The sequence below is a fragment of the Lepidochelys olivacea genome, assembly GCF_965140295.1.
Source record: "Lepidochelys olivacea isolate rLepOli2 genome assembly, chromosome: 11".
NCBI lineage: Eukaryota > Metazoa > Chordata > Testudines > Cheloniidae > Lepidochelys > Lepidochelys olivacea.
The window spans coordinates 67,590,188-67,602,804 of NC_140421.1; the positions used below are offsets into that span (position 1 = coordinate 67,590,188).

Consider the following 12,617-nt stretch of genomic DNA (forward strand, 5'->3'; position numbering starts at 1 on the left):
CAACCCCAGTTTTCTCCCCCAGCTGAAAGAAGCTCTGCACACTCCACTTCCTGCACCAATTGCTCCTCCGCTGCAGGGGGAGGGATCCCTGTACAGGGAGCTGTTCCCTCACACCCTGTGCATACAGACCCCCTCATAACCAGACCCTTCTGCTGAACCACAGTTCCCTCTTCCCACTCCCCCCGCACGTGGATCCCCATCCCATCCAGCAGCTGCATCTAGATCCCCTGCTGAGCTCCATCTTCCCCCCACACCCACTCCTCCACTGCTGAACCCCAACTACCTTCACCGGGCCCCTCTTGCAGAGTCCCATTACTGTTTTACCCCCCCCCCCCCAACAAGCCCCTGTGAATCCAGATTTCCTCCCTCCCCTCACCCAGTTCCCCAACTGAGCTGCCCACACCGATTGCCTCACACTGAACCTTCTCAACCCACACCTGGATCCCCCGCACTAAGTCCCTCCACACTTGGATCTTGCTTTGCTGAGCCATCCTGCCCACACCTGGTGCACCTGGCACAGAGGGGCATGGCCCTGGGGTGTTTTTGGGGCACGCCCCGTCCTTGTGCTGTCTCAGGGTTTGGTGCAGCCTCACTGCTGAGTCCATGTCCTAGGAGGAGCTGCACAGTGATCTTCCACATCTATGCAGCCAGTGTTCTGGGCTCCCCAATGCCATTTTGGAGCCTCCACGTTTATTTGACAAACAAAATTTGCAGAATTTTGCAGCATTTTAAAATATTGTGCACAGAATTTTTGTCTTTTTGGTGCAGAATGCCCTCTGGAATAATAAATTATTCTTCTCTGATAAATTTTTTTATCTACACATACATACCTTAGAACACAGCTCTACATTGTAAGCTGTCATGTAATTAAGCCTGCTGATGTGTGGGGGGCAATTGCCCAGGGCCATGGATGATTTAAAAGAGCACAGGAGCCAATTGTTGTTAACCTATACAGAGAGTAAGGATTGAAAAGTAGTGCTACATACTTTCTGTAGTGGGGTGCCCCCAAAAGTGGATGCAATACTCCAGATTTTGCCTCACCAGTGCCAAATAGATGGCAATAATTACTTCCTTAAATCTGCTGGCAATGCTCCTACTAATGCAGCTCAAGATGACGTTAGCCTTCTTGGCAACAAGGGCACGCTGACTTGTATCCAGCTTCTCATCCACTGTAATCCCCAGGTCCTTTTCTGCAGAACTGCTGCTTAGCCAATCTGTCCCCAGCCTGTAGTAGTGCATGGGGTTCTTCCATCCTAAGTGCAAGACTCTGCACTTCTCCTTGTTCAACCTTATCAGATTTCTTTTGGCCCAATCCTCCAATTTGTCTAGGTCCCTCTGGACCCTAGCCCTACTTTCGAGCTTATCTACCTCTTTTCTCCCCCCACCCCCAGTTGCTGAGGGTGCAACCCATCCCATTTTCCAGATAATTAATGAAGTTGTTGAACAAAACTGGCTCCAGGACCAACGCCTGGGGCACTCTGCCAACTAGATATCGAGCCGTTGATCACTACCCATTGAGTCTGACTATCTAGACAGCTTTTTATCCATTTTATAGTCCATTCGTCCAATCCATACTTCTTTAACTTGCTGGCAAGAATACAGTGGGAGACAGTATCAAAAGAGTCAGTTGTCTCATCATAGAAGACAATCAGGTTGGTCAGACATGACTTGCCCTTGGTGAATCCATGTTGACTGTTCCTGATCATCTTCATCTCCTCCAAGTGCTTCAAAATGGATTCCTTGAAGACCTGCTCCATAATTTTTTCAGGGACTGAGGTGAGGCTGACCGGTCTGTAGTTCTTCCCTTTTTTAAAGATGGGCACTATATTCGCCTATTTCTAGTCTCCCGGGACCTCCCCCACTTGCCATGAGTTTTCCAAGATAAAGGCCAATGGCTCTGCAATCACATCAGCCAACTCCCTCAGCACTCTTGGGTGCATTAGATCTGGCCCCATGGTCTTGTGCACGTCCAGCTTTTCTAAATAGTCCTTAACCTGTTCTTTCACCACCAAGAGCTGCTCACTGCCTCCCGAGGCTATGCTGCCCAGTGCAGCAGTCTGTGAGCTGACCTTGTCCGTGAAGACCAAGGCAAAAAAAAGTTTTGAGTATTTCAGCTTTTTCCACATCTGTCACTAGGTTGCCTCTCCCATTCATTAAGGGTCCCACACATTCCCTAACCACCTTCTTGTTGCTAACATACCTGTAGAAACCTTTCTTGTTATCCTTCACATCCTTTGCTAGCTGCAACTCCAATTGTGCTTTGGCCTTCCTGATTACACCCCTGCATGCTCGAGCAATATCTTTATACTCCTCCCTAGTCATCTGTTCAAGTTTCCACTTCTTGTAAGCTTCCTTTTTGTGTTTTAAGCTCACCGAAGTTTTCTCTGTTAAGCCAAGCTGGTCGCTTGCCATATTTGCTATTCTTTCTGCACATTGGGATGGCTTGCTCCTGTGCCCTCAATAAGGCTTCTTTAAAATACAGCCAGCTCTTCTGGACTCCTTTCCCCTTCATATTAGCCTCTCAGGTGATCCTGCCCATCAGTCCTCTGAGGGAGTCAGTCTGCTTTTCTGTAGTCCAGGGTCCGTATTCTGCTGCTCTCCTTTCTTCCTCTTGTCGGGATCCTGAACTCTACCATCTCGTGGTCACTGCTGCCCAGGTTGCCACCCACTTTCACTTCCCCTACCAGTTCTTCAGCAGGTGAGCAGCAGGTCAAGAGGAGCCCACCTCCTAGTTGGTTCCTCTAGCACTTGCACCAGGAAATTGTCCCCAACACTCTCCAAAAACTTCCTGGATTGTCTGTGCACTGCTGTATTGCTCTCCCAGCAGATGTCAGGGTGACTGAAGTTCCCCACCAAAACCAGAGCCTGTGAACTGGAAACTTCTGTTAGTTGTCTGAAGAAAGCCTGGTTTATCTCCTCCCCTGGTCTGGTGATCTATAGCAGACACCCACCACGACATCACCCTTGTTGCTCTTGCCTCTAAACTTAACCCAAAGAGACTCAACAGGCTTTTTTCCAGTTTCATACTGCAGCTGTGAGCAGTCATACTGTTCTCTTGCATTCAGTGCAACTCCTCCACCTTTTCTCCCTGCCTGTCCTTCCTGAACAGCTTATACCCATCAATGACAGTGCTCCAGTCATGTGAGTTACCCCTCTGTTGTTCCAATCACATCATAGTTCCTTGACTGTGCCAGGCCTTCCAATCTTTCCTGTTTGTTTCCCAGGCTTCTTGCGTTCGTATACAGGCACCTGAAATAACTAGCTAATTGCCCTACTTTCTCAGTATGAATCGGGAGACCTCCCCTGTTGCACCCTCCTCCTTGTGTTTCCTCCCGGTATCCCACTTACCTCCAGACTTAGGTTCGCCAGCAGCTGGTGACCTAGTTTAAAGCCCTCCTGTCATAAATATAAAGGGAAGGGTAAACACCTTTTTAAAATCTCTCGTGGCCAGAGGAAAACCCTTTCACCTGTAAAGGGTTAATCTAGCATAACCTCGCTGGTGCCTGACCAAAATGACCAATGAGGAGACAAGATACTTTCAAAGCTGGGTGGGGAGAGAAACAAAGGGTCTGTCTGTGTGATGCTTTTGTTGGGGACAGAACAAGAATGGAGTCTTAGAATTTAGTAAGTAATCTAGCTAGATATGCGTTAGATTATGATTTCTTTAAATGGCTGAGAAAATAAGCTGTGCTGAATAGAATGGATATTCCTGTCTTTGTGTCTTTTTGTAACTTAAAGTTTTGCCTAGAGGGATTCTCTGTTTTGAATCTAATTACCCTGTAAGGTATTTACCATCCTGATTTTACAGAGATGATTCTTTTTACTTCTATTAAAATTCTTCTTGTAAGAAACTGAATGCTTCTTTTCTTGTTCTTAAGATCCAAGGGTTTGAGTCTGTGGTCACCTAAGCAAATTAGTGAGGATTTTTATCAAACCTTCCCCAGGAAGGGGGGGGGGTGCAAGGTTTTGGTGAAGATTTTGGTGGGGGGGAGACGTTTCCAAACGGCTTTCCCAATAATAAACCCGGTTAGACGTTTGGTGGTGGCAGCGAAAGTCCAAGGGCAAAAGGTAAAATAGTTTGTACCTTGGGGAAGTTTAACCTAAGCTAGTAAAAGTAAGCTTAGGAGGTTTTCATGCAGGTCCCCACATCTGTACCCTAGCGTTCAGAGTGGGGAAGGAACCTCGACACTTCCTCACTAGGTTAGCAAGCCTGCCTGCGAAGATGCTCTTCTCTCTCTTTGTTAAGTGGAGTCTATCTCTTCCTAGAAATCCTTCTTCCTGGAACAACAGCCCATGGTCGAAGAATCCATAGTCCTCTCTCCGACACCATCTGTGCAACCATGCATTTACCTCCACAATTCGATGGTCCCTACCTGGGTCTTTTCCTTCAACGGGGAGGCTGGATGAAAACACGACTTGCACCTCAAACTCCTTTATCCTTCTTCCCAGAGCCACATAGTCTGCAATGACCCACTCAAGGTCATTCTTGGCAGTATCATTAATTCCCACATGGAGAAGTAGGAAGGGGGAGCAGTCTGAGGGCTTGATCAGACTTCAGACACTGTCACATCTTGAATTCTAGCTCCAGGCAAGCAGCACACTTCTTGAGCTTTCCGGCAGATGGATGACTCCGTCCCCCTTAGGAGGGAGTCTCCGACCACTGTCACCCATTTCCTCCTCTGGGGAGTGGTGGTCATGGAATCCTCATCCCTAGGACAATGCATCTCATGCCTTCCAATCAATGGGGTCTCCTTCTGATCTCTTCCCTCCGATAACTCTTCCAAACCATTCTCTGCTGTGGTATCTGTGCAGAGAGCCTGAAAATGGTTTCTTACCTCTATCTGCAATGTGGATACATGGGTTCTCCTCTTTCTTCTCTGGAGGTCACATGCTGCCAATTTTCTTCCCCGTTCTGCACTCTTTGATTCTTCAGCATGCTGTGCCTGCACAGCAGGCACGAACAAGATTTCCACATGCTAAGAGCAGGTGGTTGTGAGGTGCCTCGCCCTCCTAAGTAGCCTTTGGATGTGTCAGTTGAGCATTTACTTGAACTGGGCCAACAGAACAGTAGGAGCATAGAAAGGAGACCATTTATATGACAGCAGACTTATTCTATAAAGCCATGGCATTCTCACAACTAGAGTGTATCTGTCTGTGATACATCTCTAGTAAGTCAAAATACTACTATTCTGGAGTGTGTATTGACACTAAGCATATACTATTAATTATAGCCTGTTGCATATAATTGAGGACCTTGGTTCTTTAATTTAAATGGGTAGTATTAATTGAATATAAAGATGCAGCTCATATCATATGAGATTTAGGGGAGGTTGTGTGGGGATTTTCCTCCTATTTCTATCCAGGCTCTAGACCAGTGGTGGGCAACCTGCAGCCCGTCAGGGTAATCCGCTAGTGAGCCGTGAGACGGTTTGTTTATATTGACCATCCGCAGGCATGGCCACCTACATCTTCTAGTTGCTGCAGTTTGCTGTTCCCAGCCAATGAGAGCTGCAGAAAGCAGCATGCGCTGGCTGCAGCTCCCATTGGCCAGGAATGCTGAACCACAACCACTGGCAGCTGTAGGCGGCCATGCCTGCGGATGGTCAATATAAACAAACCGTCTCACGGCTCACTAGCGGATTACCCTGACGGGCTGCAGGTTGCCCACCACTACTCTAGACTATTAATTGCAGTACTAATTGATTGGGAGGGACAGGTGCAGGTATGAGCATTACTTTACAGTGCCCGTGGAATAGAGCAATCTCAGTCTAAAATCCTGTCTGTTTCAAACTTCTCTCTGTCTCTGAAAATAGCCCAAATGGGCAGCTGTACTGCAATTTTGTTGTAAAACTCCTAAAATATTCTATGGGATCCTTTGCATCACAATTATAATCTTGTGTGGTTACTTTATTTTAAAAAAAGATCATATACACCTTCTAAGGCTAAAATTTTCACTCCAAAGTGCAAATGGCAAAGCTACATCTCTAGTTACTTGCCATGTACATATTTTTGTTTGTATCCAGAAAAGAGGCCATTTTGACATTCTACTTCATATCTATATGAATAGCCTCTTCCCCCAAACAACAATGAAATTGCTTTTTAGTAATAGCTTTCTGTGACCGGGTTCTTGGAATGGGCCACACTGAGAGTGCCACACTGCACTCTCTGTGTGCACTGCACTGCAAGAAATAGAGAAGGCAGTTACCAAAAACTGGTGGCTTATTCTATAACTATATTCATCTAGCCAGTAACAAAAGAGCTTCTGCAGTACCCCACTGATTAACTAGAAGCCAAACAGTTCCCTGTAGGCATTCCACTTAGACCTGTTTATCTGGATGGGAGCTAATGTGGTGAGGGGTTAATGAAAACCTAATTCACCATATGTGAGATTCTTACTAATCCCAGAGGATCAGACACATGCCTTCAGATCAATATATATTTTAGATCTTACCCAAATATCACAATCAGGCAATCCTTAGTAAGCTACTAAAGATTTATTAATAAAAGAGTTATAAATGGTTAACAGATTATATACATACAAATGATTGCAATGTCCTTATGAGGTTTGTAGAAGTGATGGAATAGATTGCTGGCTTGTAAAGTCTCTCTGGTAACTTCCAAAAGATTAGAAGGTCTTCAGTCCATGGTTCAGGATGCCCCTTTTAGTTGTAAATCCCCAGACTGGAGATTTTGAGCAGGAAAGAGGCAAAATAGAGATCTCTCCGAGGTCTTTTATATCCTCTGTCACGTGCCTGGAAACTTACTGGGTGACTGGGCAACAAAATGGCAGATGAAATTCAATGTTGATAAATACAAAGTAATGCACATTGGGAAAACAATCCCAACTATACATATAAAATGATGGGGTCTAAATTTGCTGTTACCACTCAAGAAAGAGAGCTTGGATTCATTGTGGATAGTTCTCTGAAACCATCTGCTCAATGTGCAGTAGGCGTCAAAAAAGCTAACAGAATGTTGGGAATAATTAGGAAAGGGGTAGATAATAAGACAGAAAATATCATATTGCCTCTATATAAATCCATGGTATACCTACATCTTGAATACTGTGTGGAGATGTGGTCACCTCATCTCAAAGATATATTGGAATTTGAAAAGATTGAGAAAAGGGCAACAAAAATGATTAGGGGTATGGAACTGCTTCCCTATGAGGAGCAATTAATAACATGGGGAATATTCAGCTTGGAAAAGAGATGACTAAGGGGGGATATGATAGATGTGTATAAAATCATGACTGGTGTGGAGAAAGTAAATAAGGAAATGTTATTTGCTACTTCTCATAACACACGAACTAGGGGTCACCAAATGAAATTAATAGGCAGCAGGTTTAAAACAAAAGGAAGTATTTCTTCACACAATGCTCAGTCAACCTGTGGAACTCTTTGCCAGAAGCTGTTGTGAAGGCCAAGACTATAACGGGTCAGAAAATAACTGGATAAATCCATCAATGGCTATTAGCCAGGATGGGGAGGAATGGTGTCCCTAGCCTTGTTTGCCAGAAGCTGGGAATGGGTGACAGGGGATGGATCGCTTGATGAGTACTTGTTCTGTTCATTCCCTCTGAAGTATCTTGCATTGGCCACTGTCGGAGGACAGGATATGGGGCTAGATGGACCTTTGGTCTGACCCGGTGTGGTGGTGGTGATGTTACTATCCCAAACAAAGCTGCATGTGGAAAATTGCTGGCCCAAGATGGAGTCCAGGGTCACCTGAGCATATCACATGTTCTTACATGGTTTGCTGAATCACAGGGGTAGGTCATTGGTATTGTGCTGTCTGAGGCATCTGTAGGAAGGCCTACTAGTGATGAGTTTCTTCAATGGCTCCTTGTGAGAGCTGAGTGTCTTTGATGGGCCATCAATACATAGCTTTCTAGCCTTGATGTAAATCCTTCTGGTGGATATCAATCATCAAGAATACAACACAACCAATATTCATAACTTCAAATACAAACATGATATGTGGATTTAACCAGGATAATTATACTTGATTGTAACTTTTCCATTGATGCCTTACATGATGCACAATTTCCATAAATCTTATATAAAGTGCAACAGTGATATAAATGGTCACCTTTCTTATACACAGCAGCACACTTTCACGCAAATGGTCTAGATGTCTTGAATTGTTTTATTCCAATGACTATTGGATGGAGGGGTGGCCCTGGGATTGGATTATAGGCTAGGACAGTGGTTCCCAAACTTGTTCTGCCGCTTGTGCGTGGAAAGCCCCTGGCGGACCAGGCCAGTTTGTTTACCTGCCGCGTCTGCAGGTTCAGCTGATCGCGGCTCGCAGTGGCCGTGGTTCGCTGCTCCGGGCCAATGGGAGCTGCTGGAAGCGGCGTGAGCCAAGGGGCATACTGATCACCGCTTCCAGCAGCTCCCATTGGCCCGGAGCAGCGAACCGCAGCCACTGGGAGCCGCCATCGGCCGAACCTGTGGAAGCGGCAAGTAAACAAACCGGCCTGGCCCTCCAGGGGCTTTCCCCGCACAAGCGGTGGAACAAGTTTGAGACCCACTGGGCTAGGAATTAATGGGTTCTTGTATCTTTTTCAGGGATTGCACAAATTTACAATAACAAATACTAAACTTTTTAATTTCAGGCTCAGCGATCTGTTCTGACTTCTAAGCATTCAGTGTCTGAAACACCTGAAGTTGTGGATGACTTTCTTTGCAATTTCCTGGTCAGAATGGGGATGGCTAGAACCCTTGACTGCTTTCAAACTGAATGGTAAAACTTTTAAAATGTCCATTTAACTGTGAGGACTCTGGAATAAATGTAGACAATCCAGCCTCTTTGTTTCCATTCTCAACTTAAGCTTATTTTCTTGAAAAGTAGGTTTCTCCAAGTAAAGTTTGACTTTTGAAGCACAATCATTTTAGGGCCAGATTTTTTAAAAGAGCTGAACCCCAGCAGCTCCAGTTTAGACACCTAAATGAAGTGACCACAAGTTCTCAGAACCCATAAGCTTCTATTGTTCTCACTTTTCAAAATCTGGGCACTTTTGAAAACCCAGCATATAGCAAGCATCAGGGGGGTAGCCATGTTAGTCTGGATCTGTAAAAGTGGCATGCATGCATCCGATGAAGTGGGTATCAACCCACGAAAGCTTATGCTCCAATACGTCTGTTAGTCTATAAGGTGCCACAGGACTCCTAGCATATAGCAGTTTCCTTGTCTAAATGTTTGGAGCATGTTCTATTGTGTAGTTACTTCAGTTCTTGAGGCAGAATGAGCACAACTTTTATCATTTTATCTGGTTAGAAAATTGTGATGGCTACCCTTGTATGTTTTCTCTTTTTAGTTTAAGTCAAATACTGCTTAGAAGAGTGACCTTGTGATTACTTACCTCTGGTCTCTTCTCTGTATTTTTAAGTGGCTTGTAGAGATTTTTTTTGTCCCACAATTTTCAAGCAGAGGAACTGTATAGGAGTTCCATGCACTAATTTTAAAATATATATTCCAAGTCATATAATTTGTTTACTGATTAACTGTCAGAATGACACAGCTTCTGTGCGGGGGGGAGAGAGCATGTTATGGATCTCTAGGGGTGACTCTGCTGGCAAGCTTCTAATGATACAGCTTCCATTAGCCCATTTCAAGCCCTCCAAGTAATTTGGGTGGGAGGTGGGGATCCTATCTACCTGAAATGTCTAAGTCTTGCTTTTAAGGCCAGGGGGAATTCTTTGGGGGTTTTTGTTTGGGTTTTTAGGCTGATTGACAAGCTATTTTGGAAAAATGCAATTTGAAAAAAAAGTTGTCTTTTTCACATAATGAAAAGCCTAACGTTTTAGAAACACATATTTAAGGCTTGAAACTTCTTGCTTGTTTTATTACTCCGAGTCACTGTGTCTAGTTCATTGGACCAAGCCCCAGCCACTTGTAAGACATTGGTGTTACTGATACAGAGTTTCCAAAGGCAGGCATTGCCTGTAGAGGTTATGGTTTATACACTGTATACAATGTCATTATTTTAAATACATTCATTCAGAAAGAGCACCATTCAGGAGCCTGTGTAACTCTTAGATGGTAAGCAGTTGATGATTAATATCAGATATGTAACTCTGATGGCAAAAGACAGCTAATACTAGACCGATATAAATGACAAATTTGTATAGAACTGAAACTTCGCAAGTGTCACATCCTGTTCAGATTCAATCCGTGGCAAAGCTCCCATTGACTCTAAACAGAAGAGGATCAGACCCTAGTTTATGGGCTTGATCGTTCAAACCTTTGCTCACATGAGTAGTTCTTCCTCACATGGACAATACCTTTAACTTCATTGATACTACTTGTATAAGTAAGGATTTTCAGGATCGAGTCCTAGGGAATTAAGGCACTTCCTTTGTAATATTTTTATGATACTAGCAAGTGGTTTTTTAAACTGGTTTTAAATTGCTGATTTACACTGTTAATGAGGTGAGAGCAGATTAGTGTTATCAAGTTCTTCTTTGAACTGGTACCTTCCTCTTGCTAATGTACAGCTGATCCATGCTGTGATCAAGTCCTAATGGGATTTAAAATGAGAAAATAATGAGTTGAGAACTTCTCCCATTTACACCAAAAGAGCTTGACTAATTTATCAAATGATCCACTTAAATGTAATAGTCTGCCTAAGATCTAATGCTGTATTAAATTAGACAAAATTATTAGTGTTTATATTGCAACTTGAGACAATAGAGTACTTAATTTGCTAATCTACCTTTACTTAGTATGGACAAAAGCATAGACTGGTTTGTGTGGCCATGCCAGACTGTGGGGGGGGGGGGCGGGGCGTGCAAAGTATGCCCTCTCTTTTGTATAGGCTACAGGTATTATGGGATAGCAGTGTGAGTGGAAAGCAGACTCTGTAGGGTTGCAATATTCTCTTTTGTGCAGTTGTACCAGCACCCTGAGGGGAAATTCACTAAACTGAGTATCGACCTAGTGCAGCATCATTCCTTCCTGGAGCAGCAGAGAAACCTGGAGGCAGATTATGATGGAGTCACAATCCCCCACCCAGGCTATTCAAGGGGCAGTGCAACAATGTGTTGCCCTTTATGCTGGCCAGACTATACGTTAAAAATCTAGCCCTATGGAAGGACAACAAAGGACAAAGATTTGCTTGCTTCATTGGAGGGCATTCAGAGGGGAACCCATTCTGATCTTTAAGGCCATGTCTTTTATCTATATATTTGTTTGTAACCCTATGCATTTGTAGAGCACCTATAACTTTAATGTCAGAGTGCACTTTACATATATTAAATCAGAAGTAAACAAAATCTTTCCCTAGTAGTGAGTATATAGTCGTCAGTACATATTACATTTTCACTGTATTGTAAATATAAACTCATGCTACTGAGTGTTTAATGTAAGGCTGCTATGGTACACTGCAGTTAATGGATATATAAGTCTTATACAGCTGTACTGAATCTCTGTGTGTAAGAGACAGGCACAGCATGGCACTGCAAGTCTCCACTAATTTGCCTTCGTGATAGGTTGGAGTGGCTACTCTGAGGATAAAGAGATAATTAAACTTCTATGCTCTGTTCTTTCTTGGCCTTGCTACTGAGATTTCCAATAAGAATGGTAGTGACACAGCATGTCATCTTAAATATTCAAAGTGTTGAACATTTTATCTGATATCCAAAGATAAAGTATCATGCTAATCAATCAATCCCCACATCCATTAGCTAACAACTGCAGAATCATCACACCACCCAGTTCCTTCAAAACTTTTGTGGGGACCTGAATCTGTTTTATGGCTTGTATTGCAAGCATATTGAATTTCATGATTTCAGGGAAGACACCAGTGGGCTTTAAATCATAACCTTACAGTTGGTGGTCTCTCTTCTTGAGAATCTCATGTCGTAGGTACTTGGGTTATTTCGAGTTAAACTGTGGTGAAGAGCTTGAAGAATGCCCACCTGTACTATGTACATTTGGCTCTAACCACACTTTAATTTGTTTCACAATTCCTTTCAAAATTTTAAAAGAAAAGAGCGAGAACGATCTAGCTATAAATACTCTATGAATTTTCACCAGCCAAATTTAACATAGTAAGACCTAACCACACTTTCTGCTTTGGCAGCATGCTTTTCCCCTTTTCACTGAAAAAGTAATGCGACATGGGTTTTTAATGGTTGTCTTGGAGAAGAGCATGTTAATTTTAATGAAATACAATTAATTCTGAAAAATCTCTTTCAGGGTTCTTAGCTCTGCTAGAAGCTAACTTCATCAATTATCCATGTCCTATGTATCTTCATATAGAAAGTTGATGGCTTTCATACTAGGGCGTTCTGTTGAGAAATTTGCTTGACAAAAGGAGCATATATAAATTGAATCTCCAACTGGTGATATTGATGGTTTTACCCCATGACATTCATAGGTTTCTAGCTAGTGTAGCCAGCAGTTATGCAATGATCTGAGATATATAGGGTTTCTTTATTTTTTTTATCAAGTCTATCCCGAACACACAGCCTTGGAGAGCAGTACAGAAGAGTAAAGATTCTCCTCCTTTGTCCAGTGGTGGTGGTGGTGCTGTACAGATTGCAGCTCTAGGTGCAGAGGGGGAAAGGCACCTAACACTTTCCCATCATGATCAAGAGGGCAGAAAAGGG

The 12,617-nt window shown here is 43.6% G+C and overlaps 1 protein-coding gene across 6 annotated transcripts in view; it reads left to right on the forward strand.

Annotated features, from left to right (window-relative positions):
- SPAG16 (sperm associated antigen 16) overlaps window positions 1–12,617 on the forward strand; it is a gene marked incomplete at its 5' end in the record, with an annotated part of 730,962 nt that overhangs the window by 14,055 nt on the left and 704,290 nt on the right. For all 6 annotated transcript variants that reach the window (XM_084643191.1, XM_084643189.1, XM_084643190.1 and 3 more), the window contains one exon: window positions 8,621–8,748. In XM_084643191.1, coding sequence (XP_084499317.1) covers window positions 8,621–8,748 — 128 coding nt within the window. The remainder of the gene's footprint in view (window positions 1–8,620; window positions 8,749–12,617) is intronic.